The 26,940-nt window shown below is 39.2% G+C and overlaps 1 protein-coding gene across 1 annotated transcript; it reads right to left on the reverse strand.

Annotated features, from left to right (window-relative positions):
* LOC115213841 (peroxisomal membrane protein PEX16) lies at positions 1-26,916 on the reverse strand. Its single transcript, XM_029782772.2, has 10 exons — positions 26,770-26,916; positions 22,215-22,327; positions 20,251-20,384; positions 17,509-17,620; positions 11,638-11,731; positions 9,592-9,732; positions 7,046-7,118; positions 5,498-5,617; positions 3,505-3,569; positions 1-179 (listed from the first exon to the last, which is right to left on the reverse strand). Exons 1-10 carry the CDS (start codon positions 26,882-26,884, stop codon positions 118-120), a joined length of 1,029 nt encoding a protein of 342 aa, XP_029638632.1. The 5' UTR covers positions 26,885-26,916; the 3' UTR covers positions 1-117.
* Positions 26,917-26,940: the final 24 nt, after the last annotated feature.

Genomic DNA, 26,940 nt, shown 5'->3' on the forward strand with positions numbered 1-26,940 from the left:
TTTTGTGTGTGTATATATATATATATATATAATATATATATATATATATTATATATATATATATACACATATATACATATACACACAACATCCATAGAACAACAAGTGAATGTGACTTTAGCTGGACCACAGGTAGAAATAGACTTTTTGCCAGTATGGAATGTAGGAAATCAAAGGATCTGAAAAAAGATAAAAATTTTTAAATATATCAATTAAGACTAAACATAACGAAACATTAAATGTCTACAGCTCTATATTCAAGAGATGAGAAATTATTTACATTATTTACATTTGACAGATATTTGTCCTCATCTTGTTTGTTGTTAACACAATGTTTCGGCTGATATACCCTCCAGCCTTCATCAGGCATATGGCATAGTGGTTAAGAGCTTGGGCTACTAACCCCAAGATTCCGAGTTCGATTCCAGGAAGTGACCTGAATAATAATAATAATAACATCAAAAAATACTGTAGGAATGAGAACCCAAGTTCAAGATTTCGCCAAGACACCTGAAGGAGGCTGGAGGGTAAATAAACCGAAATGCCGTGTCAACAAGATGAGGACAAATATCCGTCAAATATAAATAATGTTTTAAATGTCTAATCTTTAAAATATCTCACTCCATCCATACATTTTCTTTGCTCGTTATTGCCAAGAGGTTTGTAAGAGAAGAATCCTCAGGGCCTCCCCTCCATAGGGTCCCATTAGAAGCAACTGTCTTTACACTTTCCAACTGGATTCCCTTGAGTAATGAACTGAGACTACAGATATTATCCAGCCCCCCTCTCATTCATGCTCTGCCCCTGGGTCTCCTGCCACTTGGCTCAACTTGCAGAACCCATCTTGTGATTCTATCCTGTGACATTCTAAATGCATTTCTGTAATACCAGGGCTGTGACCCCTTGATGTGGAGAAGTTGTGGTTTGACCTGGAGAGACTTCCTGATCCCCCAAGCTCCACACCCTGTCGAGTAATGTTACTCGAGAGATCCTTCGGAGAAATTCCATTTAGGGCATTTGTACTGATTTCTCTTTTTTCAGTCATTCCCCCAAACAGACAACAAATTTGGCTTTTTTGCCAACCTCTCCTCTTCTGGGAATCAAATGCTTGCGCTGACATATTACTCCACTGGCGCCTTCTTATATCCTTATGCTTCCAATATCGTAGGGTGACTGATATTGTCGATGATAAAGAATACACTGTAACAGTGTAATAACAATACAAAATAGAAACAGCAACAAACCAACAATCAATATTTCCAACAGACTGGGGGGGTGCAGAAACGTTAGGACACCGGATGAAATGCTTAACAGTATTTTGTCTGTCTTTACGTTCTGAGTTCAAATTCCGCCGAGGTCGACTTTGCCTTTCATCCTTTTGGGGTCGATAAATTAAGTACCAGTTACACACTGGGGTTGATGTAATCAACTTAATCCGTTTGTCTGTCCTTGTTTGTCCCCTCTGTGTTTAGCCCCTTGTGGGTCGTAAAGAAATAAGTATTTTGTCTGTTTTTACGTTCTGAGTTCAAATTCTGCCGAGGTCAATTTTGCTTTTCATCCTTTCGGGGTCGATTAAATAAGTACCAGTTATGCACTGGGGTCGATGTAATCGGCTTAATCCCTTTGTCTGTCCTTGTTTATTCCCTCTATATTTAGCTCCCTGTGGGCAATAAAGAAATAAATTAAGTCCCAGTTGTGTACTGGGGTCAATCTAATCAACTAGCCCCCTCTCCCCAAAAAATTTCAGGCCTTATGCCTCGAGTAGAAAAGAATATTTCCAACAGACTAACTCGTACTGTAAACTGAACCTTGACTTTGAAGACCAAGCTACGAACTGCCAACTACGTCAGACTGCTACTATTTATGTGTAGGGGTCCCGTCTATTCTCATCAGGGGAGGGTCATACTCTCACCACAACACACCCGCAATTCTCAACAATCATAAAACCAAACGGATCCTGTTTAACTTGTTTACTTTGTTTTGTCTTAAATTTCATTGATATCTTTTATCTTTTGCTTGTTTCCGTCATTAGACTGCGACCATGCTGGGGCATTTGCCTAAAAAAAATTTTTAGTTGAATGAATCAACCCCAGTACTTTTTTTTTTTAAAGTCTTGCACTTATTTCATCAGTTTCTTTTGCTGTACTGCTAAGTGATGGAGATGTAAACACACTGACATTGGTTGTCAAGCATTGGAGGGGGACAAACACGGACACAAAGACACATGCACATGACAGGCATCTTTCAGTTTCCGTCTACCTAATCCACTCACAAGGCTCTGATCAGCCTCAGGGCTATAGTAGAAGACACTTAGCCACGTTAACATGCAGTGAGACTGAACTCAGAACCTTGTGGCTGGGAATCAAACTTCTTACCACACAGCCACGCCTGCACCTTCACATACAAATATTCAGTTCAAATCTACAGCAGGACCCTTTATTTCTACCATTGCCTAAGTTCATCTCAATACTACATTTCTGAAAATAAGGGTCAGAAAATCAAAGTTTTGAACACAAATAGTTAAATAACCAACCCCCTCACACACGCGGCACGTAAAAGCCACCAACCGATCGTGGCTGTTGCCAGCCTCCCCTGGCACCTGTGCCGGTGGCACGTAGAAAGCACCATCCGTATGTGGCCGATGCCAGCACCGCCTTGACTGGCTTCCGTGCCGGTAGCACATAAAAACCCCCAACCGATCGTGGTCATTGCCAGCCTCCCCTGGCACCTGTGCTGGTGGCACGTAAAAGGCACCCACTACACTCACGGAGTGGTTGGCATTAGGAAGGGCATCCAGCTGTAGAAACATTGCCAGATCAGACTGGAGCCTGGTGCAGCCTCCTGGCTTCCCAGACCCCAGTTGAACCGTCCAACCCATGCTAACATGGAAAGCGGACATTAAACGATGATGATGATGATCAACAGCAACACTTTTATGTCCATTTTTTCATGCTAGTATGAGTTAGATGAGTCTTTGTGAGACAGTATTCTACAGCAAGTTTTTCAACTGCGGTACTCCATTCTACTGGTCTTTGCACATCAAATTGCCGAGCAGCAAAAACAGTGCCAAAGTGGACATTGGAGGTTTACATCGTCTTCTGCTTCACCAGATTCTGTTGAACCATAAAGGCAGGGAAAATATGGCCATTAGATAGTTTGTTGTTGTTGTAGTAGTAGTAGTAGTAGTTCTTCACCATGATATATCGCTAGCCACGAAACCTTTTCTATTTTCTCTCCCTGTTTATTTCTGTGTTCCTTTCTGTCGAAGAGCGTAGGCTCGAAATGTAAAAGACTTTCTCACTTCCTGAGCGTTAAAATAATACATCTGTTTGTTGTTTACACACCCGTCTTCGTCTTTTGTTTCTTTGTAAATTCTCACTAGTAGTAGTAGTAGTAGTAGTAGTAGTAGTAGTAGTGGTGGTGGTGGTGGTGCTACTGCTGCTAGTAATAACAGTAATATGCATGTAAGTAAAATGTGTTAAGACGTAGTAATTAAAGGCTTACTTGTAAAATGATTCAAGCCAGGAATGCTGTCACCAAATACTTTCAATAAAATTCTGATCTTTGCTCTGGAAATAGACAAGAAAATCAAAATCAATAATCAAACAGTTATCAAATCAATAATTCATGACATTGATCCACCACATATTTGGAGACTGGCAAATGTACAAATGTAGGTTTTGGAGAATGGATCATTCAGGGGGATATTTAGGATGAAACACTTGTGTTGGGGAGGGGGGGGCTGTACTGAGTCTCCCAATGCAAGAGTCAATGTTTCATCAGGTCTGTGAGTGTCTCAGCCCCTTCTACAGCAACATCAGAGATGCCTGGGGACATCTATGTAAGCAACAAAACTGTTACACAATAGCACAAGCTTTGTTTAGTCAGATGCTGCGACTCTCACCCAGATATCACAGCTCTCACCCAGATGCTGCGGCTCTCCCCCAGCCTCTCCTTCAAGCCATTCATCAGCATTGCTATCAGATGTTGCAACTTTTCATGGAATTAAGCAACCGAAAGACGACTTTCATTCTGACGGGTACAGCAGGTAATTTTGATTAGGGTGAAGCATTTTGGTTCACTCCTAGGAAGAGCAGTGACATTGAATATCTTTGCAGGAGGTCTGAGGAAAGGTGGCAGCAAAAGGAGGAAGAAACTAACGTCTTGGGGTTGTCGCTAACCACTATTTTCATCATCATCATCATCACCACCAAGAGCACCATTCAACATCCACGTTTCTATACTTGAATGGATTGGATGGAACTTGCTGAAACAAATCTTCTGCAGCTGGACACCCTTCCTGTTGCTAACCCTCCCCTGTTTCCAAGTAAAGCAATATTTTAATATTTCCCCACCCCACCCCACCCCATGGTTGGACAGGTTTTCACATAAGATTGGTTCTGAAGGACACCACCTGTATAAAGGTGACACTTGTTTACAACAAGACAAGGAGAGAGTAACACACACACACACACACACATGTGCATGTGTTTGTATATATATCATCATCATCATCATTTAATGTCTGCTTTCCATGCTAGCATGGGTTGAACGGTTCGACCAGGGTCTGGGAAGCCTGGAGGCTGCACCAGGCTCCAATCTGATCTGGCAGTGTTTCTACAGCTGGATACCCTTCCTAATGCCAACCACTCCAAGAGTGTAGTGGGTGCTTTTTATGTGCCACCAGCATAGGGGCCAGAGGAGGCTGGCAATGACCACATTCAGTTGGTGCTTTTTATGTGCCACCAGCACGGAAGCCAGTCAAAGCAGCGCTGGCATCAGCCATATTCAGATGGTGCCTTTTACGTGCCACTGGCACAGGTATCACAACTACAATTTCAATTTGATTTTTATTTTGATGTTGATGTACTTGACTCAATAGGTCTCCTCAAGCACAGCAGGTCGCCCTACGATCCAAGGTAAGCACAGCAGGCCATCCTGCGATCCAAGTTTCTTTGAATGGGCTGGGGCTGGTTATGCGAAGCTGGTGTAAGATACAGCCTTGAACTCACGTTATTTGTCAGGTCTTCACAGTCACAGCATATCTCCAGAGGTCTCTGTTTTTCATCATTGCCTCTGTGAGGCCCAACGTTCGAAGGTCATGCTTGACCACCTCATTCCATGTCTTCCTGGATTCCTTCAACTGTTTGGGAGTGGCACTTCTTCACACATCTCTCCTCATCCATCCATAGTACAAGACCACACCAGCACAAATGTCTCTCTTGCACGTCACATCCAATGCTTCTTATGTCCAACATTTCTCTCAGGGCGCTTACACTCTGTCATGTGTGCACACTGACATTACACACACACACACACACACAATGGGCTTCTTTTAGTTTCGGTTGACCAAAGCCACTCCCAAGACTTTGGTTGGTCTGGGGATATGGAAGAAGAGGAAGACACTTGTCAAAGGTGCTGCACGGTGGAATTGAACTCAGAGCCCCGTGTATTGCTTCCACCCATTAATAAGTAATATTTGAGAAACAATACTTACTCTGAGAATCTGTCATAGAATGGTGATCTTAGCAAATAATAAAACAGTGTGAAAGTCCTTCGTTTCAATTCGGTTCGTTCATTTGGGTTTAAATCTTTTAGATCACCCATAACATATAAACTGAAGATATAAATAAATAAAAAAAATTAAAATAAAATACATATATATAGTAGGAGAGAAAGAGAGACAGAGGCAGATAGACAGACACGTTTACACATATTCAGAAGGGCAAACACACGCACATGCACATATATTAACATAGAGCATAAAAAATATAGAACGCTAAGAAGAGAATACATAATTTCTTAACTCGACAGCTGTTTCAGGAAACTCAGATATATGTAATAATCACAATGTTCATACTTTGCAGATGGAATGTACAAAAAGTCTTGAGCATGCAACTAGTAAACAGTCACACAGAGATATTCTTTTCTACTCTAAGCACAAGGCCCGAAATATGGGGGGAGGGGGCCAGTCGATTAGATCTACCCCAGTATGCAACTGGTACTTAATTTATTGACCCCGAAAGGATGAAAAGCAAAGTTGACCATGGCGGAATTTGAACTCAGAACATAAAGACAGATGAAATACTGCAAAGCATTTCGCCCGGTGTGCAAATGTTTCTGCCAGCTCCCCCCTCCCCCGCCTAGGTCACACAGAAATATTACCATAAGTCTGGCATCACACATCAAGAGAAAATTGGCTCTCCTTGAGATTCTCTTATAGCTACGCTTGACACTGTGGATGAAGAATACTGCAACAGCACAAGTGCTTTTTAAGTGGCACCAGTACCTGAAAGAACAAGCCTGGGTGGGTGGAGGACAGGGATTTCACACAGCTCAATTAGTGTCTTACCAAGGACAGCAAATCATCACATCTCGTGGCCCCTTTGTCATTTCCTTAGTAGGTATGTGTATATATATATATATATATATACATACATACATACATACATACATACACACATGCCATGATAGATCGCTAGCCACTAAGCCTTTCTTATTTTCTCTCCCTGTATATTTCTGTGTTCCTTTCTGTCGAAGAGCATAGGCTCGAAACGTAAAAGACTTTATTTCCCAAGTGTTAAACTAATACACCTGTTTGTTGTTTGCACACCTGTCTTTGTGTTTCGTTTTTTAATAAATTCTCCCTATATATATATGTGTGTGTGTGTGTGTGTGTGTGTGTGTGTGTGTACATATATATAGGAAAGGAAAAAAATAATAATAATAAGGCAGAATGATAAACTGAAAGCAAATTTTAATATAAATGGGTGTAAGAAAGATTAACCTTTTTAACCATTTATATTAAAATTTGCTTTCAGTTTATCATTCTGCCTTATTATTATTATTTTCTTCCTTTCCGATTATTTCTCCACGTGCGGTTAACACAACCCCACCATTTACTGACTTACATACATACATACATATAACTGATGTCCAACGACTGAATTCACTGTGCTCTGCCCGTCTTTTATGTTAACATTGTATCTCCTCTGCCATGAATGGAATGTAGACTGGAAAATGAGAGAAAATAAATAAGCCTCACCTAGCAATGTCCATTAAGCAAGAACTCATCCATGGTTTCCATGACTTTTTACCATTCCAACTTAATAGGAGGACTAGAAATCTGTTAAGGAATGGAATCAAATAAAAGAAGTGAAACATACCAAAGTGGTAAAACCAGATTCAGTGCTACCCAGGGCAGCCCTTGTCTCTGCCCCCCATAAAAGTGTCACCCAAAGCAGACACCCCACTACCACCACCACCACTCAACTACACAACTGATGTAACAGTGACAAGTTATTAAATGTGTGTCATCTGATGACCGTAGTTAAAATATTTTGGCTTCATCAGGAACTAAACAACAACAGCAAAATTTGAATAAACTGCTGAAATTCATAAAATAATGAAATAAAAATCATTGACGTGCCATTTGAACATTAAAAGCACCATCCGAGCGTGATCGTTGCCAGGACCGTTGATTGGCTCCCGTGCCAGTGACGCGTAAAAAGCAGCATTCAAGCATGATCACTGCCAGCGTCGCCTTACTGGTACATGTCCTCAGTCAATCCGTCCAACCCATGACAGCATGGAAAGCGGACATTAAACGACAATGATGATGATGATGAATATTACGCAAGAAAAATAGATAAAAGATAAGTATATTCTTTCATAAAGAGAAATGGGGTTATAGGAAATATCACTAAACATTTTTACGATATGAAATGTCATTTTAAATGACCTCATCTTGTCTTTTAATGGTTGATGTTGAATAAAGATTTGTCAATTTAATGTTTTTATAAAACCTTTGAACATTTTTTTCTTTTTTATTATTTGGAAAAATTCTGATATATGTCTTATCATTGTCCGTACAGAGAATTTGTCTGTGAATATTCTTAAATAGCAAAGTTTCTTGTTGTGACTTTTCCAGACACAGAGAATTGGTTTGTATTGGATTATCCTTATCATTGTCATTTAACACCCATGTTCCTTACTGACATGGATTGGATGGTTTGACAAGGATTCAGTGGTACAGTTCTATATGCCCACGGGCATATGGTGTAGTGGTTAAGAGTGCAGGCTACTAACCCCAAGATTCCGAGTTCGATTCCAAGCAGTGACCTGAATCATCATTATCACCATTGTTTAACGTCCGCTTTCCATGCTAGCATGGGTTGGACGATTTTGACTGAGGGCTGGAGAACCAGATGGCTGCACCAGGCTCCAATCTTGATCTGGCAGTGTTTCTACAGCTGGATGCCCTTCCTAACGCCAACCACTCCGAGAGTGTGGTGGGTGCTTTTTACATGCCACCAGCACGGGAGCCAGTCAGGTAGAACTGGCAACGACTTCACTCGAATCTTTTTACACATGCCACTGGCACAGGTGCCAGTAAGGCGACACTGGTAACAATCACACTCGAATGGTGCCTTTTACATGCCACCTGCACGGAAGCCAGTTTGCCGCTCTGGCAACGATCATGCTCAGGTGGTGCTCTTAGCACCCTACTAGCACAGGTACAAGTGCTAGTAAGGCAATGCTGGTAACAATCACACTCGAACGGTGCCTTTTATGTGCCACTGGCACGGAAGCCAGTTATCCCCTCTGTCAACGATCACACACGTATGGTGCTCTTTGGACCCCACTAGCACAGATGCCAGTCATCGATCTTGATTTTGATTTCACTTGCCTTAACAGGTCTTCGCAAGCAGAGTTTAGTGTCCAAAGAAGGAAAAGGTACGCATAAGTGGGCTGGTTACGCCCCTGGCATAGGTTATGGTCTCATTTGGCTTGCCGGGTCTTCTTAAGCACAAATAATAATAATAATAACAAACATCAAAAAATAGCTTAAGAATGAGAACCGAGGTTTGAAATTTCCCCAAGACACCTGATGAAGGCTGGAGGGTATATCAGCCAAAACGTTGTGATAACAACAAACAAGATGAGGACAAATATCCGTCAAATGTAAATAATGTAAAGGATTCAGTGGGTTCAAGGATTTCAATGTGCTCCAGGGCCTGCTTTGGCATGGCTTCTATAGCTGGATGCCCTTCAGTAAATAATTCATTTCTTAGAGAAACAAATTCAGAAATACAGTGAGCGAACGACAGAGAAGATCTTATCCCAATTATACTTTTCCTGGAGGCATCTATCTTCTCTTTAACTTGCTTCAGTCACTGGACTGTGGTCATACTGGAGCACTGCCTTGAAGGGTTTTAGTCAAACAAATTGACTAGGATACTAATGTTATTTTTTGTAATAAATCAACACCGGTGATCAAGTGGCACAAAGACACAGCCAATTGTTTCCTCAAGCAAATTCCCTCGCAGGGGCATTGGTTGGGGCTGGAATAGAAGAGACTTACCTAAAACACTGCACAATGGGAAGCCAACTTCATAGTCAAACAACCACACTTTGATTCAGTTTATAGTCAATGAATCAAAATAGAATCACTAAAGAAAATGCTATGATGTCCGATAAGAGTCACATGACACATCTGCTCCCTGTACAAAACTATTGGCCATTATCATTCAATGTCGGCAAAATGGAAGAGGATGAAAAGAGAACCAAACCATTTCTTTGAAAGGATACTATGTACTAATGGTCGTGATATGTGTATAAACTCAGCCAGCATTTGCGGCTGCGTCAGCTTTGAAGGTTTATACAAAAACAATTTCTTTTCAATGTCTTCAGCTTCTGGAAGGACCCAGGTTCTACAGTTCTCGTTTGGGGCTACAAATTAAAATAGAAATTTTAGAAACTTATTAATGTGAAATCATGACTGATTGATCCCCCTTCGTTGTTCTGCATCCCTTATGCAATGGATTCAATGAAGAGTGTTTTCACGTTATTTACTTACTTAGACTCAGGAGTCATAAAGCCAGAATTTGACTCAGTCTCCAGGGTGTACGATTGAGATTATAATACTTTCCCTGAATGGGATGCTAGTCCATCACAGAGTTAACTTCCCACCTATTGCTGGAACTCATTCTCAACTGAGTGAGCTGGAAAAAAGTGAAATGAACACAATGCACTACCTGGCCTGGGAATTGAAACCATGAAACAGAAACGAAGAAGCTGGTTCTTATGTCTGTTATAATCCCTAGATTAAGGCTGGATTATAACCCAGTTTCCATTATGTATAAGTGACAGAGATTACAACACTCTCACCGGGAAAGGATGCCAGTCCATCACAGGCTTAACTCTCCAGCTATTGTTGGGAATTGTTTACAGCTAAGCAGACTGAGGAAACATGAAATGAAGTGTTTCAATCAAGAACACAATGCACTGCCCAGTCCAGGAATTGAAACCACAATCTTGCAACCATGAGTGCAACACCCTAACCACTAACCCATGTGCCATCATGTAGTGATTAAAAATGAAAAAGAAGAAACTGGAATGGTTTCTTCCCCAATGTCCTTCCTCGATACCTTATGAAGGATTTGAGCTCAGCAGTGGGCAAGTTAATGACGAATGAATTATACAGAGTTCCAGCATCTACCCTTTCAGGAATGGTGTGTGGTGCCTCCATAAAATACCCATTCACACACTCAGTTACTGAAAACTCAGTGGCTTTATCACAGGCCAAAGGACAAATGCATCACTATACTTGACATTAATTGAAGTCATTTTGTAGTGTTTCAAATAAGGTTTGAGTCAAGATCCCTTCATTCAATCCCATACATATAGAATTAAACACACCGTGTAATACTAACTCTTTAGCCATGATATATTCAGGCCAACTTCAGTAAAACAAGGTCAGCTTCAGTAAAAGAAGAATAAGAAACACTTGCACCATGGCCATTTCTGGCATTCCATCAGTTACGACGACAAAGGTTCCAGTTGGCTCAATCAACAGAACAGCCTGCTCTTGAAAAATTAACATGCAAGTGGCTGAGTACTCCACAGACATGCATACCATTAACCCTTTCGTTACTGTATTTATTTTGAGATGCTCTACGTTTCTTTCAATTAATTTTAAATATAACAAAGAATTTAGTAAAATAACTTAGTTATCATTCATCTAGTGTTAGGAACATAAATTGTGACTAAGGTTTGGTGGAAGATTTTTTATTCAAAACTTATGAAAACAAGACATTTGTACTACAGAGCCAGAGGCAGTTTCAGCCGGGTTGGTATCAAAAGGGTTAAAGTTCTCAAGAAGAATCAGCTTGACAGAGTCTGTGACAAGATTGGCTCCTTTTGAATGATGGGTACACCTCATCTCTGCCAGCTGAGTGGAAGCTGGAACAACGTGGCAAGCAATTTCAGGACAGAAGATAAGACAATTACATTGACCCTCAACACTCAACTGGTACTTGTTTTATCTACCTCAAAGAGATGAAAGGCTAAGTTGACCTTGGCAGAATTTGAACTCAGAACATATAAAGACGGCCGAAATGCCACTAAGCATTTTGCTCGGCACACTAACGACCCTGCCAGCTCGTTGTCATAATCATTACACTAACATAAAATCTATTTGTAAAATTTGCATAACAGTGATGTTTACATCTTTTAAACAAACTTTAACAAAGCAAATAATTATTCAATTGTCATTATATATCAAAACAGCAATTAAACATATCTTGTCACTTAATTGTTTTATTAAATGAAATTCCAGAACCAAACATTTCTTACCTGCTTTTAGTGTCCTCATTGCTTTACCTGAACGTTTCAGGACAAATGTGTCTTTACTTTTGGTTTTTTCTGTCATCAGATTTTCAACCACCAACTATCATCGAAAACAGAATAAAATAAATTCGTTATTTATCTTTCGTGTACTGTAGAATGAGACAAAAGTAGAATTCAGCTAATTGAAACTGAACTTGTAATGAGAAGGAAAGTTATTAGGAATTAATAGCAATTTTTGTCAAGGAAGGCAAGAGAGAGAGAGAGAGAGAGAGAGAGAAATCAGAAATTTTTTATTGATTGAAAATTAAATGGAAATATAGAAACAGGTGTGGCTGTGTAAGAAGTTTGCTTCAAAACATCGTTTTAGGTTCAGTTCTACTGCCCCGCACCTTGGGCAGGTGTCTTCTACCTTGGCCCAAGGCCAACCAAAACCTTGTGAGTGAATTTGGTAGACAGAAAGTTGAAGAAGCTCAAACTGTGTGTGTGTGTGTGTGAGTGAGTGAGTGAGAGAGAGAGACACAGAGAGAGAGTGTGTGTGTGTGTTAGTGTTTCCTTGTGACATCATGTGATATTTGTAAACGAGTGTCATGTCATGCAAGCAATGTCCTTCCTTTTCAATCTTCCATGAAAACATGTCTGGCCACAGAGAACTGTTACTTTACATGGAAACAGGTGAGAATTGGCAACGTGAAGGGCATCTGACCAGAGAAAATCTGCCTCAACAAAAATTCTGTCCAATCCATGCAAGCATGGGAAAGTCAACATCAAAATGATGGGGATACAAGATCACAAGCCAGAGCTTTAGTTAAGTGATGGGGGAAATTCAAGGCATGTTTCGGTCTTATTAGAACTTCTCAACAAACCATAATTTCATGATTACTTTTCAGATTATAGAACAGAACTGATGTAGTTTTTTTTATTTGATATTCATATTTACCAGGCTGTGCCAGGAAATGTGGACATTAAATGACAATGATAAATGCAATATTTAATAAATCAAGGGCAGCAAACTGGCAGAACTGTTAGCAGACCAGGCGAAGTGCTTAGCAGTATTTCGTCTGCCATTATGCTCTGAGTTCAGATTCCACCATGGTCAACTTTGCTTTCCATCCTTTCAGGGTCGATTAAACAAATACCAGTTACACACTGGGGGTTGATGTAATCGACTTAATCCCTTTGTCTGTCCTTGCTTGTCCCCTTTATGTTTAGCCCCCTGTGGACAATAGAAGGATAAATATTTAATAAATCTTGTCAGTAAATACTCACACCTGATTTATTGTAAATCAGAAACCGTCAAATACTTGGCTTCTACTTGAAAGCATCTGTGAAGTTCATCAAAGACCACAATTTGAAACGTGATACAATGAACTGGTCTGACTGATGTCTACAAAAATTAGTCAATGAGAATCACTACATTTTTTTTTGAATGGAGTAAATGAATGTGAATAAAACAGCAAGATTAAACCTTTGATTTTGTGATTTATAAGTTCCCCATAATTAATTCTATTGGATCAACATTGTAAGCTCAGTTCATTTAACCCATTGCCTGTCACGAGCCCCATTTGGGGATCTGCTAAAAAACAGTCTCACTTCCGGTCGTTCGTTGTATTTAAAGTGAATTGCTTATGGACATTGCATTTGCAGAGGTGTGTTTAACAATATTTAGTCGTTAAAGTCTGTCATTATTTGCTCTGGTTAATTCTAGAGAACATTTTATGTCATAAATCGCAATTTGTGAACTACAAAAGTATTGACTGTTCTGAAAACGTATTTTGTTTTGTTTTTGCATTTCCCATTTATATCATTCGTTGATATTTCATTCACCTTCGCATTTCCCATTTATATCATTCGTTGATATTTCATTCACCTTCGCATTTCCCATTTATATCATTCGTTGATATTTCATTCACCTTCGCATTTCCCATTTATATCATTCGTTGATATTTCATTCACCTTCGCATTTCCCATTTATATCATTCGTTGATATTTCACTCACCTTCGCATTTCCCATTATATCATTCGTTGATATTTCATTCACCTTCGCATTTCCCATTTATATCATTCGTTGATATTTCATTCACCTTCGCATTTCCCATTTATATCATTCGTTGATATTTCATTCACCTTCGCATTTCCCATTATATCATTCGTTGATATTTCATTCACCTTCGCATTTCCCATTTATATCATTCGTTGATATTTCATTCACCTTCGCATTTCCCATTTATATCATTCGTTGATATTTCATTCACCTTCGCATTTCCCATTTATATCATTCGTTGATATTTCATTCACCTTCGCATTTCCCATTTATATCATTCGTTGATATTTCATTCACCTTCGCATTTCCCATTTATATCATTCGTTGATATTTCATTCACCTTCGCATTTCCCATTTATATCATTCGTTGATATTTCATTCACCTTCGCATTTCCCATTTATATCATTCGTTGATATTTCATTCACCTTCGCATTTCCCATTTATATCATTCGTTGATATTTCATTCACCTTCGCATTTCCCATTTATATCATTCGTTGATATTTCATTCACCTTCGCATTTCCCATTATATCATTCGTTGATATTTCATTCACCTTCGCATTTCCCATTTATATCATTCGTTGATATTTCATTCACCTTCGCATTTCCCATTTATATCATTCGTTGATATTTCATTCACCTTCGCATTTCCATTTATATCATTCGTTGATATTTCATTCACCTTCGCATTTCCCATTTATATCATTCGTTGATATTTCATTCACCTTCGCATTTCCCATTTATATCATTCGTTGATATTTCATTCACCTTCGCATTTCCCATTTATATCATTCGTTGATATTTCATTCACCTTCGCATTTCCCATTTATATCATTCGTTGATATTTCATTCACCTTCGCATTTCCCATTTATATCATTCGTTGATATTTCATTCACCTTCGCATTTCCCATTTATATCATTCGTTGATATTTCATTCACCTTCGCATTTCCCATTTATATCATTCGTTGATATTTCATTCACCTTCGCATTTCCCATTTATATCATTCGTTGATATTTCATTCACCTTCGCATTTCCCATTTATATCATTCGTTGATATTTCATTCACCTTCGCATTTCCCATTTATATCATTCGTTGATATTTCATTCACCTTCGCATTCCCATTTATATCATTCGTTGATATTTCATTCACCTTCGCATTTCCCATTTATATCATTCGTTGATATTTCATTCACCTTCGCATTTCCCATTTATATCATTCGTTGATATTTCATTCACCTTCGCATTTCCCATTTATATCATTCGTTGATATTTCATTCACCTTCGCATTTCCCATTTATATCATTCGTTGATATTTCATTCACCTTCGCATTTCCCATTTATATCATTCGTTGATATTTCATTCACCTTCGCATTTCCCATTTATATATCATTCGTTGATATTTCATTCACCTTCGCATTTCCCATTTATATCATTCGTTGATATTTTCATTCACCTTCGCATTCCCATTTATATCATTCGTTGATATTCATTCACCTTCGCATTTGATACTACAGTTTCAAAAAAAAAAAAAACTAAAATGTTTATTATTGCAATTGAATAGAAAAGGATGAATGTGCTTCTTTTTCAGTGATCCCCATTTGGGACTTTTCGAAAAATTTATCATAATTTCCAAAATAATTCACATATGAAGAAAATTTAAATACTATATATTGTTTTAACTCCTAAGAAACCTGGTGAAACCAAAAGATATGAATGAAAAAATCTTGGCAGTTAACGGTTTAATCAGAACACAAGAAAAATTATGATCAAGGGAAATAACTCCTTTATACTATATTTTATCCTTTTTTTCTTTTGCCATGAAGTTTCCTGGAAAAAGTTAATAACCAATACCAACGTCATGGAATGCCGTCTATAATTGATAAGCAGTCAGAATTGGTACACAGAAGTTATGTGGTTTTCGTGTTTAGGATGCTGTACTCACGATTGTAAAAACATGGTTTCAATTCCCAGCCTGGACAATGAATTGTGCTTTTGAGCAAAACGGTTCATTTCCTGTTGCTCCAGTCCCCTCAGCTGCAAATGAGTTCCTGAGGAGTTAACCCTGTGAGGGACTAGCGTTCTGTTCAGGGAGAATGTTATCACTTATACACCAGCGTCGCCCTACCAGCACATGTGCCGGTGGCATATGAAAAACAACATTCGAGTGTAACGAGTCCATAATTTAGATGCTGGCATGCCTTTCTGGTTAGGAAGTTCACTTTGCAACCACATTGTTCTAGTGTTCATCCCATTGTAATACTTTAGATAAGTGTTTTCATTACAGCCTGGCTATAGTGGTTAAGATATTTGGCACATATCTTAACCACTATAGCCAGGCTGTAATGAAAACACTTATCTAAAGTATTACAATGGGATGAACACTAGAACAATGTGGTTGCAAAGTGAACTTCCTAACCAGAAAGGCATGCCAGCGTCTAAATATTATTCTAAGGCAATGGGATATCAGAATGGGTGTATGAAAAAATAAAGCTTGTATATTACTGAGTGATATCAAAGGTACTGAGGCAGATGGCGATAAGGATGGCAGGTGGATTGACAAGAGTGGGAACCATGAATTGGTAAAGGTGGAAGTGGGGGATTGGATAAACTGGCATGTTTGGTGTTATAGTGGACAAAATTAGGTCTCTCTCTCAACAATCTAAAGTTTAAATCCTGTCAAAGTCAACTTTGTCAGTCATCCTTCCAAGGTGGATAAAATACAGTAGCAGTGAAGTACTTTTATTTCGAACGATCAGAAAGTTTCTTGGCAAAAAAATCTTCCATTATTCATAAGAATTGAAGTATCAGTAGACATGTTTCAATCAGACCAGATCATTCCATCACATTTCAAATCTTGGTCTTTAATGAACTTCACAAATACTTTCCAAGTAGAAGCCAGGTATTTGAGGGTCTCTGATTTACCAGGTAAACCAGGTGTGAGCATTTTCTGATAAGATTTATTAAATATTGCATTTATCCTTAGTATTTAATGTCCACTTCTTCCATCTTTTCATGGGTCCAACAGAATTTGTTACGGCTCACTTCCAACAACTGGATGCTCTTCCTGTCCTTAATCCTCACCTGTTTCCAAATAAGGTAATATTTCCCCATGGCCAGACATGTTTTTAACAGAAAACTGAAAACAAACAATCTCTCTTGTATAATGATGAGACACATTTTTAACCATTAAGGGATGTCTAGACAAAGCTACACATAAACACTCATATATGAATATATGAGTGTATGAGTGTGCATGTGTGTATATATATATATATATATATTTATATATATATGTGTGTGACCGCGTGTGTAATGTTGGCGATTTTCTTTCTCCGTCTTCCCTTCCTTGGACCTTTCCTTTTTCTCTGTTTCTGACGAAGAGCTCCGCTCAAAACGTTAAACCCTCCTTCTTTCTTTCCTTTCCTGAGTGTCCAATAACACTATACTTGTTCCACGTCCTCACGTTGTTGTGTTTTTTCTTCGTTCATGTTTGGATTAACTATATAAATATATATATTTATATAAAGGGCTTCTTTCTGTTTCCATCTACCAAATTCACTCACAACACTTTGGTTAACCCAAGGTAATAGGAGACATTTGCCTAAGGTGTTATAGAATAGGACTGAACTCACGACTACATGGTTGGGAAACAACCTTCCTAACCACACAGCCATGCCTGCACCTACAAAACCGAACTAAAGGTCAATATCATATTCTGATTAAGAAATGATGATGATGATGATGACTGTGATGCAGTTAACAGTCGTATAATAAAGACATGTCTTTTGCTACGACATATCTTAATGTAGACTTTTAACAGAGAAGACTTACATCAAGTTTCTTGGAAGACATCATCAGAATGTCCCGATCAATTGGACTTATGGGAGGGGTTGCTTGTATTCCAGCCTGGTACCAGATTAACAAGAGGCATCGTAGTACAGCTCTAGGATCAAGAACAAAAGAACAAAAGAAAAACAAATTAGAATATTTAATGTAAATTAATAAGATTTACCAAATACAAAATTAATTCTTTTCTTTGAAAATAAAATAATAAATTCAATATCATTCGTGATATTAAATACAATTTAAAAATAAAAAAAAATATAATGATGATGATGATGATGATGATGATTAATGGTTTCAAATTTTGGCACAAGGATAGCAATTTTGGAGAAGGGGAGAAGTTCATTACATTGACCCCATGTTCAAATGGTACTTATTTCATCGAACCTCTAAAGATGAAAGGCAAAGTTGACTTCGGCAGAATTTGAACTCAGAACCTAAAAGCAGACAAAATGCATTTTCCCTGGCATGCTAACGATTCTGCCAGCTCACTGCCCTAATAATAATAGCAAGAACACTCAGAGAGCACAAACCTCCGCCAAGGCAACACCAACATCCTCTCAAAATTTAGCCAAAGATGATTTTTAAAATGAGAATCTCTGAAATAATCTCGACTGCTCTCACAAACTAAAAATGAACCCAACCACTCTCGAAAACTAAGTAAAAAAAAAAACAGAAAAAATAATCCAGAATCCTTGTACGGTACCGGATCAATCCCAAAATGTAATCAGTTTGTGCTAGTCACATGGCCAAACATCCCTGGAAATTTTCATCTGAATCCATCCAGCAGTTCTTGAAAGATCTTGTCTCCACAGACAAACAAACAAACATGACTGAAAACAATACCTCTGCCTTCGTTAAGGCAAAGGTAATAATAATAATAAGAAGAAGAAGAAGAAGAATCCTTTCTATTAAAGGCACAAGGCCTGAAATTTTGTGGGAGGGGATTAGTCAATTACATCAACCCCAGTGTGTAACTGGTACTTTATTTATCGACCCCAAAAGGATGAAACGCAAAGTCAACCTCAGTAGAATAATAATAATAATAATAATAATAATAATCCTTTCTACTATAGGCACAAAGCCTGATATTTTTGGGGGGAAGGATACTAGTCAATAACATTGACCCCAGTCCTCAACTGGTATTTATTTCACCGACCCCACCCCAAAAAGATTAAAGGCAAGGTTTTATTCTTTAAATGAAGGGAAGAGGGTACAAATGCTTGTACACAGAGTATGATATTGTAAAGTAGTGACACACACGTATTGAATGTGGAGGATGTGTGGCAAGCATGCCTCACTGGATGAGTACTGAATGATGGAGAAGAAAAGTGGTAATAAGAGGAATCAGATGGAGTCTGCAAGGGAAAAGACGGAGCTGGAATGGGTATAGGATGCTTATGAAGAACGGGGGTTGGATACAGAAGTGCCAAATACTGCAAGTGGAAAATTAATTAAAACAAGGTAGGGCAATTCAGTTCTATATTTGAGAGATGAGGAATTAGGGACATTATTTACATTTGATGGATATTTGTCCTCATCTGGTTTGCTAGGACACAACAACCTCCTAAGCAGACCGAGTGTAGATATGAGCAGCATATGGAAACCGGTATTAAGGAAGGATAGGAGAATATTAGATTTATAAGCCCTAAAATTCACTCCATAATTACCCACGGGCATATGGGGTAGTGGTTAAGAGTGCGAGCTACTAACCCCAAGATCCCGAGTTTGATCAATAATCATAATAATAACAGTATGGACAACGGACGTAAAATGATGATAATGATGATGATGATTAACTTTTTAGCATTTAAGAGAGCCATATCTGGCCCAAATATTCTACCTGTTTTATGCTCAAACTGGCCAGATCTGGCATCTCACACTAACCTTACAATGCCATTCTAAAAATATACAAATCACATCACTGAAATCTCAAAGCTATGAGATAATGCATGATTAACTGAAAACAATGTATAAATAAGCATTATATTTGGAAGAGTATTCTGAAGGCTAAAGGGTCAAACATTTTAAAAGATCGTTAACAATAATGAAGTGCTCACATAGAAAATACCCGGTTATATTTATTCAGCCCAAGTTGCACAAACACTCCCTTGTTACTTTCACCTTTACAAATAGATGACATAAAAATTATTTTAAAAATTAATTCTTATTTCTTTATTGCCCACAAGGGGCTAAACAAGGACAGACAAAGGGATTAAGTTGATTACATCGACCCCCAGTGCGTAACTGGTACTTATTTAATCGACCCCGAAAGGATGAAAGGCAAAGTTGACCTCAGCGGAATTTGAACTCAGAACGTAACGACAGACGAAATACCGCTAAGCATTTCGCCTGTCGTGCTAACGTTTCTGCAAGCTCACCACCTTAAATCAATCAATTTTTAAATTGATTCTGTTACCTTTATAATTATCCCCTGGATTAACATACTTGTTATTTCCCCTTGGCAGTATATATACATTAGTGATAAGACATGGCACAAGTCTCTAAGATAACCCTGACCTGTCCGAGTTCTTTCAGGAACTATTTTGGAGATCAACAAAGTTAAGAGTAATTTATTTTGAGAGAATTATCTTTTATCCTCATCACGTGAGAATCCATTTAAATTAATTATTTTTTAGAAAGGTAAAACAAGAAATAAACAAACATGTTTATAATTAACAACTTTTTCTTTTCACATTGTAGTAAGAAAATAAATGTTATTCAACTAACTTTGCTAACTGAATAACTGTAATAACAATCCATCGGCCGACCTCACCCCAGAGTTTCTTCACTGCAAGTTCAACAAACACTTCTGTGTATTCCAGGACAGTCAATAATCGCATGATGCGGTCTTGTGACAAAGGCTGAAATATCACCAAAAAGATAAAGGTTTGTAAAGTTTAAACAATTACAAGTTTTCACATCATCTTCATTATAATTTAGGATAAAATCGAAATCAAATTCGATGACTGGCATCCGTGCTAGCGGGGTACAAAGAGCACTATACGAGTGTGATCATTGACAGAGTGGCTAACTAGCTTCCATACCAGTGGCACTTAAAAGGCACCATTCGTGTGTGATCGTTACCAGCATCGCCTTACTGGCACTTAAGCCCCGTGCTAGTAGGGTGCTAAGAGCACCATTCGAGCGTGATCATTACCAGCATCACCTTACTGGCACCTGTGCTGGCAGCATGTGTAAAAAGATTCGAGCGAGGTCGTTGCCAGTACCGCCTGACTGGCCCCCGTGCTGGTGGCATGTAAAAAGCACCCGCTACACTCTCGGAGTGGTTGGCATTAGGAAGGGCATCCAGCTGTAGAAACTCTGCCAGATCAAGATTGGAGTCTGGTGCAGCCATCTGGTTCGCCAGCCCCCAGTCAAACTGTCCAACCCATGCTAGCATGGGAAGCGGACGTTAAACGATGGTGATGATGATAAAACAAATTCCTGCAGAACCATTTTAGACAGCATCCTGAAAAGGGTTCACTGACTGATCGCATCCAGGAAAGGGTCACCCAGCTGACAGGCATGAAATCACTCATAGCAGTAGCAGAGCTGATGGGGAAGGTGAGTGGATGAGGTCTGTCACAAGCAGCACTTTTAGATCAGCTGTATAAGCCTGTATAGGGGGGGAGCAAACTCAAGGGCTGTACTCACCACCCCAAATGCCAAACACCCCAACTACACCACTGACTCACAGATACACTCCAGCCTCTGGCTCTCAGGAGCAGTTGCCTCTCTCTACTTTCTCTACTGTTACTATAAATCACATTCAGGAGGGAGATAGGTTTTGAAGGAGATCCCATACAAAGTAGGCATTAAAGCTAAAAATATATAAAATAAAATAAAGGAGGCAATGTGGCAGATGTTGGTGTCGCATACCTGGCACTTGTGCTGGTGACATGTAAAAGGCAGCCATCGTGCGCTGAGCCTCACAGAGGCAATGTGGCCAGTGCCAGTGTAGCATAACTCGCACCTGTGCCAGTGACCCATAAAAAGAAACTTTCAAGCGTTGGGCCTCACAGAGGTCTCTAACACCTGTGCCAGCAGCACATAAAAAGCACCTATTGAGTGTTGGGCCTCATGGAGGCACTGTGGTTGATGTCAGTGTTGTGTAACTGGCACCTGTGCTGGTGGCACATAAAATGCACTTTTTCAGTGTTGATCCTCATGGAGGCACTGACAAATGACCAAGACCTTTGGCAATATGTTGTGCTTAAGAAGGAAGGCCCATCAAGCCAAGTGAAACCATAGTCATGGTGGACACTGGTGTCAGGCAACTGGCACCCATGCTGGTGGCACATAAAAGCACTCATTACAGTGGTTGGTGTTAGGAAGGGCATCTAGCCGTAGAAACTATGCCAAATCAAACTGGAGTCTGGTGCAGCTCGGCAACTTACCAGCCCTGGTCAAGCCATCCAACCCACGCCAGCATGGACAATCGATGTTAAAAGATGATGATGAAGGGCAACCTCACAAATACTGATGACAGAAGAAAAGGACCCGACCCAGTACACACTATAAAGTGGGTGGTGTTGGGAAGGGCATCCGGCTACAGAGACCACATTAAATCTGATATGGAGCACAATGCAGTCCTACAGCTTATTGGATCCTGTCAAACTGTGTGACCTTTACAGAAAATGGACGTTAGATGATGACGATGACACTAGCAAAGAATGTGACAAAATACTAACCACTTTGGGAACAATTTTAACCGCCTGTTGCAATATTATATCATTCAACATAACCATAAGTCTGGAGGCCGAATATACCAGCTCTGACAGAACTTGGCTGTCATTGTAGCGACCTTGAACATAAAAGGAAAAAAAATCATAATTATTTTAATGAAAGAAACAGTAATGAGTTTGATATATAATGTATTGTAGTGCAGTGAATAAAAGAAACAAACAGATGACCTAAATTTGTTGTTTTCACTGTTTTTGACATCAAGATATGCTCTAGATCAAACAGAGAACTTTTGGTCCACTTTGCAAACCTAATCCTAACTTTGCAAAGCAGTTATAAGAAATATCGTTTTCAAGTTAAGCATTTAGGGAAAAAATGTCAAAAAAATTTGGTTAACCTTATTTTATAAACTCTTTTGTTACCATATTTCTGTTGAGATGCTCTGTCAGGTTTCATTCAATTAATTTTAAATATAACAAAGCATTTAGTAAATTAACTTTGTTATCATTAAGCTAGTTTTAGGAACATAAATTGTGACTAAGGTTTGGTGGAAGATTTTAATTCAAAACTTATGAAAATTAGAACCAGATTCAGCCAGGTTGTTATCAAAAGGGTTAATACATATGTGGTTCTCACACACATTGATGACGGGTCAATACTCAGAAACTCGGGTCCATGTGTATCACGTTAGGCTGGAGATGGGAAGGATGACTTCCCTTTGCAAATACTGATAGGGCACAGAAAATGTGTCAATAATAGCCAGCTGGAGGAGATGTCTTCCTGGGGCTACAAGCTACAGTAACAGTGACCCTTAAGGGTTCACCACATTTAGGTGGCAAATATACTTCACAATATATACATATATATATTCAAATTACGATGAACATAAACAAGCAAACAATGTTTGCTTTTGAAGCGTTGAGATGTCTTAAAAAGTTAAAGAAGTGATTTGAAATTCTCAAACGCAGGATAATGCTAATAATAATGGATGAACAGGATAAGCTACCCCTATTTTGCAGAAAAAAGTGTTGGCGGCCAGCAACACATTTTTCTAGGCTCTCTCTCTCTCTCTCTCTATATATATATATATGCATACATATATATATATATATATATATGAACTTTGAAGGTTCACCCTGATATCTCGTCACTATTTTTATTGCTTTCCAGCTCAAATCAATCACTGCAACCGACTCTTCTAAAATTCGAGTAACCCTGTAGCAGCTCCTCTACTGCAGGAAACCAGTTCTGCTGTGGCAGTTTTCTCTCCCATTTTACCCCACTCTACTCCTTATCCTCCGAGCATCAAGTTGCTCCCAGAGCACAAAGTCTTGCAAGTTGCATGGTGACCTCACCAGTGCTGAGGGCATGAAAAAAGGGACCCTGTACACAGTGTAGAATGGTTAGCATTAGGGGAGGGCATCCAGCTATTGAAACCCTGCCAGAGCAAACTCTGAAACATAATGCAGTGCTTTGAGTCCCTCAGGTCCTATCAAACTGTCCAACCCGTGTCACAAAGGGACATGGATGCTAAATGATAATGATGATGATGATGACAGGGCCCACATAGGTCAAGTTTGACTGTACTTTGCACATATACATGCTGGCCTCAACAAGATCTTTATGTAAGGTAGACTGGCAGCTGCCCATATAAGAATAATTATTTTATTAAGTTTCATAATTTGTGGTTTCCATCCAAAAAAAAGGTAGGGAAAATCTAGCAAAGTTCCGTAAACATAGTCTCAGTCCAGGATGTGATAAGTTAATGAATAACACATCACAATCGTTACTTTCTTCTCTCATAATTGCAAAGTAAATATTATCAGAGAAGCATTTACCAAGATTAGATCCAAACCATTCTTTGCCAGGCTTCGATGATCACACCTGACAGGTTGATGTAGTCAATAGAAACTGGTTTGTTATTCGAATGGCCATACTGGGGCAGTGCTTTCAATGGTTTTAATTGATTATTTATCAATTCTCAGGACATTATCAGCTACTTATATAACTGACCTCATCATCATCATTTAACGTCCGTTTTCCATGCTAGCATGGGTTGGACGGTTTGACTGAAGACTGGCAAGCCATGGAGGCTGCACTAGGCTCCAGTCTGATTTGGCAGTGTTTCTACAGCTGGATGCCCTTCCTAACGCCAACTACTCCATGAGTGTAGTGGGTTCTTTTTACGTGCCACCAGCACAGGAGTCAGCGCAGGCTGATATAAAAGAAAACCCGAGTATAAAACATCGACTAAAAACTTTTGTTAAAGACAGATTTTCTCATCGCACACACACACACACACATTTAGTATCATCATCATCATTTTATATCCACTTTCCATACCGGCATGGGTTAGATGGTTGAACAGGATGCAAAGGACTACATCAATGGTTCCCAAAGTGGGCAGTATTGCCCCCTGGGGGCAGTGGAAAGTTCCAAGAGGGTGTTGAAGAAAAGTGGGGCGATAATGGGATAGCAATTCATGTAAAAACAACATAAAATGGGTTCATTAAGTTATATTTGTGAAATAGTTGCTTTGAATTTGCTTCAGAAAAAGGTCTCTGTTTGTGATGGTTAGTTGGGGTGGGGTCGCTAGGAATGTGACCTGGGGTCAAGGGGGCGGCGGCCCAAAAAAGTTTGGGAACCACTGGACTACATCTTGCTACAAGTGACTCAGTTTTGACATGGTTTCCTTTTGCTATCAATCACTTTACAGTGTATACTGTAAGCAATTTTTTGTGTGTGGCACCAGCACCCTAGAGGTCGCCTTGCCCTCGCTAAGACTAGTTCCTTCTCAGACCTTGCACTGTCACTGGTTCTATTTACAGAGTGAACTGGGTGCTTTCTTGTGGCACTAGCACTGGTGGGGTCACCTTATTGCACGTAAGGAAAAAGAGAATCCCCGTCACTAAAAAAAAAAAAGAAATAGAAGTTAAAGTATGTTGGAAGAAACAGGTTTATCGTTGTGGGAGGATAGAAGTGGAGAGAATAACTGAGGAAAAGAGAAGAGACATGTCTCGGGTACTTTTAAGGCTGGAGGGGCCCCTTTCGGGGGCTGACGGCAAGTTGTGACATTCGTTGCTTTCTCAAGAATTTTACGAACATAAATGATGAGAAATATTTCTAACCGAACCACGTAATTATTTATTTTACCGAAGGTCAAGATATTTTTTAAAAGGGGTACAACGATTGATTGAACCCCTGTATCTGAACTGATAATTCATTTATCAACGTTGATAACAAAAAAGCCGACCCTGTTAAAGATTTTGGAGTCAGAATGTAAAGGTGCCAAAGGTGATAGAGAAGACGGTTAATGTTTAACCGAGAAGACAATTGTAAATAATTATCGCCAACACAAAGTTTGGGAAACATGTCTGAAACAAATATTAAAAAAATAGACGTGGGTGTTACGGCTGGAATGTCTTTGGCCATAAGTCTGCTGGTTCAAACGTGACTAGCGGCTAAACAACTCCTTGGTTGCAAAGTACAAAATGGGAGGGATCGTAATTTAAGGTGAAGTTGTTGAATAAGAAGGTAAACATACAAGCAGCGGACCAGCACGAAAGAGGCCCATCAGAGAAACATGCTACGTTCTACACCCAAATCATAACCTTACATAATCGATTACTAATATTAATCAAATGAGAAAATGCCTAGGGCCTCCTTTCGGTTGAAACAGCATTCTTGTCTAACTCGGCATTCAATGCAACAAAATACTTCAGAATTTTTGCACATATCTTCTGTGCAGTCCTTTCTGATTTGTATAGGAAATCGTTTGTATTTTAATCAAATGCTAGCTTTAGTCAGCGTTTGGTTGCGAAGATCACGTCGTTTAGCCCCAGGCCAGTTTCCATTGATACGACTTAAGAGCAAAATCATTCTTGTCGTGACTAACACAACTTATTTCAGGAATAACTAAGATTGCATTCGGTCTTTTTGTCGTCGATGACGGCAGGGAATGAGGCGAAGGTAAAAGAATACACAGACCACCCGTTTTCGGCGTTTAGGGTTAGGATCACGCCGAAAACGGGTGGTCTGCGTATTCTTTACCTCCGTCGGGAATGATTTGAAATAAATTTGACTGCTATTTCTAGGCTGTCGAGTGACCATGTAGAGGCTTCCACGTTGGTTCGGCGAAGATTGTTTTGCTTGTTAGGTTTGCAATTAGAAGTCTAACCTAGAAGGATTTGAACTCAGGACGCAAACGAACTGAAGTAAATACCGAGGTGTTTCATACAACACCGTCCCTCAAGAATAATTTCCTTCGATTAGGTTCGAACCGGAGATCAAGTGTATCGATTTATTTCTTGTGCAGATCAGAAAATGTAAAATCTATAAGAGGGGGGGAATATGATCGAGTGACATTGGTGCTTTGCAAAGTTCATTAGCAACGTGAATCGAATCGGTTTTAACCTGGAATCGAAACATTTGACGATGAAATGGGAAAAAGGAACCCGTTTTGGGGCTGAGAAGAGTTTTCATTGAAGAAAGAGAAAATATATGGAAAGCTTAGAAAGTTATGTATAAGGAGAGAAATAAGCAATGAGTGTAAGTTTAATTTACCTGCAATGAGATAAGAGGAAATCCGAAAAACCGATTCAATCTGCCGAATGACTTCTGGGTTGCAGCTGACGCTTTTGCAGTATTTCGTGTAAACAGTTTGGAAGTATTCAGCCATCTTTGGCGTGGTTTTGAAAGTAAGGAGCCAAAGCACGAGAAAGCGACGTTTCTATT

This window comes from Octopus sinensis, linkage group LG7 (genome assembly GCF_006345805.1).
Source record: "Octopus sinensis linkage group LG7, ASM634580v1, whole genome shotgun sequence".
NCBI classification, from domain to species: domain Eukaryota; kingdom Metazoa; phylum Mollusca; class Cephalopoda; order Octopoda; family Octopodidae; genus Octopus; species Octopus sinensis.

Bases quoted from the DNA above. Each gene is read 5' to 3' on its own strand.
- LOC115213841 (XM_029782772.2), bottom strand. From the start codon at position 26,884: ATGGCTGAATACTTCCAAACTGTTTACACGAAATACTGCAAAAGCGTC. The intron at 11,732-17,508 runs GTAAGTCTTCTC...TTTCGATGATAG, and splicing joins TGTCTTCCAAGAAACTTGAT to TTGGTGGTTGAAAATCTGAT. The intron at 3,570-5,497 runs GTAAGTATTGTT...GTCTATTTCCAG, and splicing joins TTCTATGACAGATTCTCAGA to AGCAAAGATCAGAATTTTAT.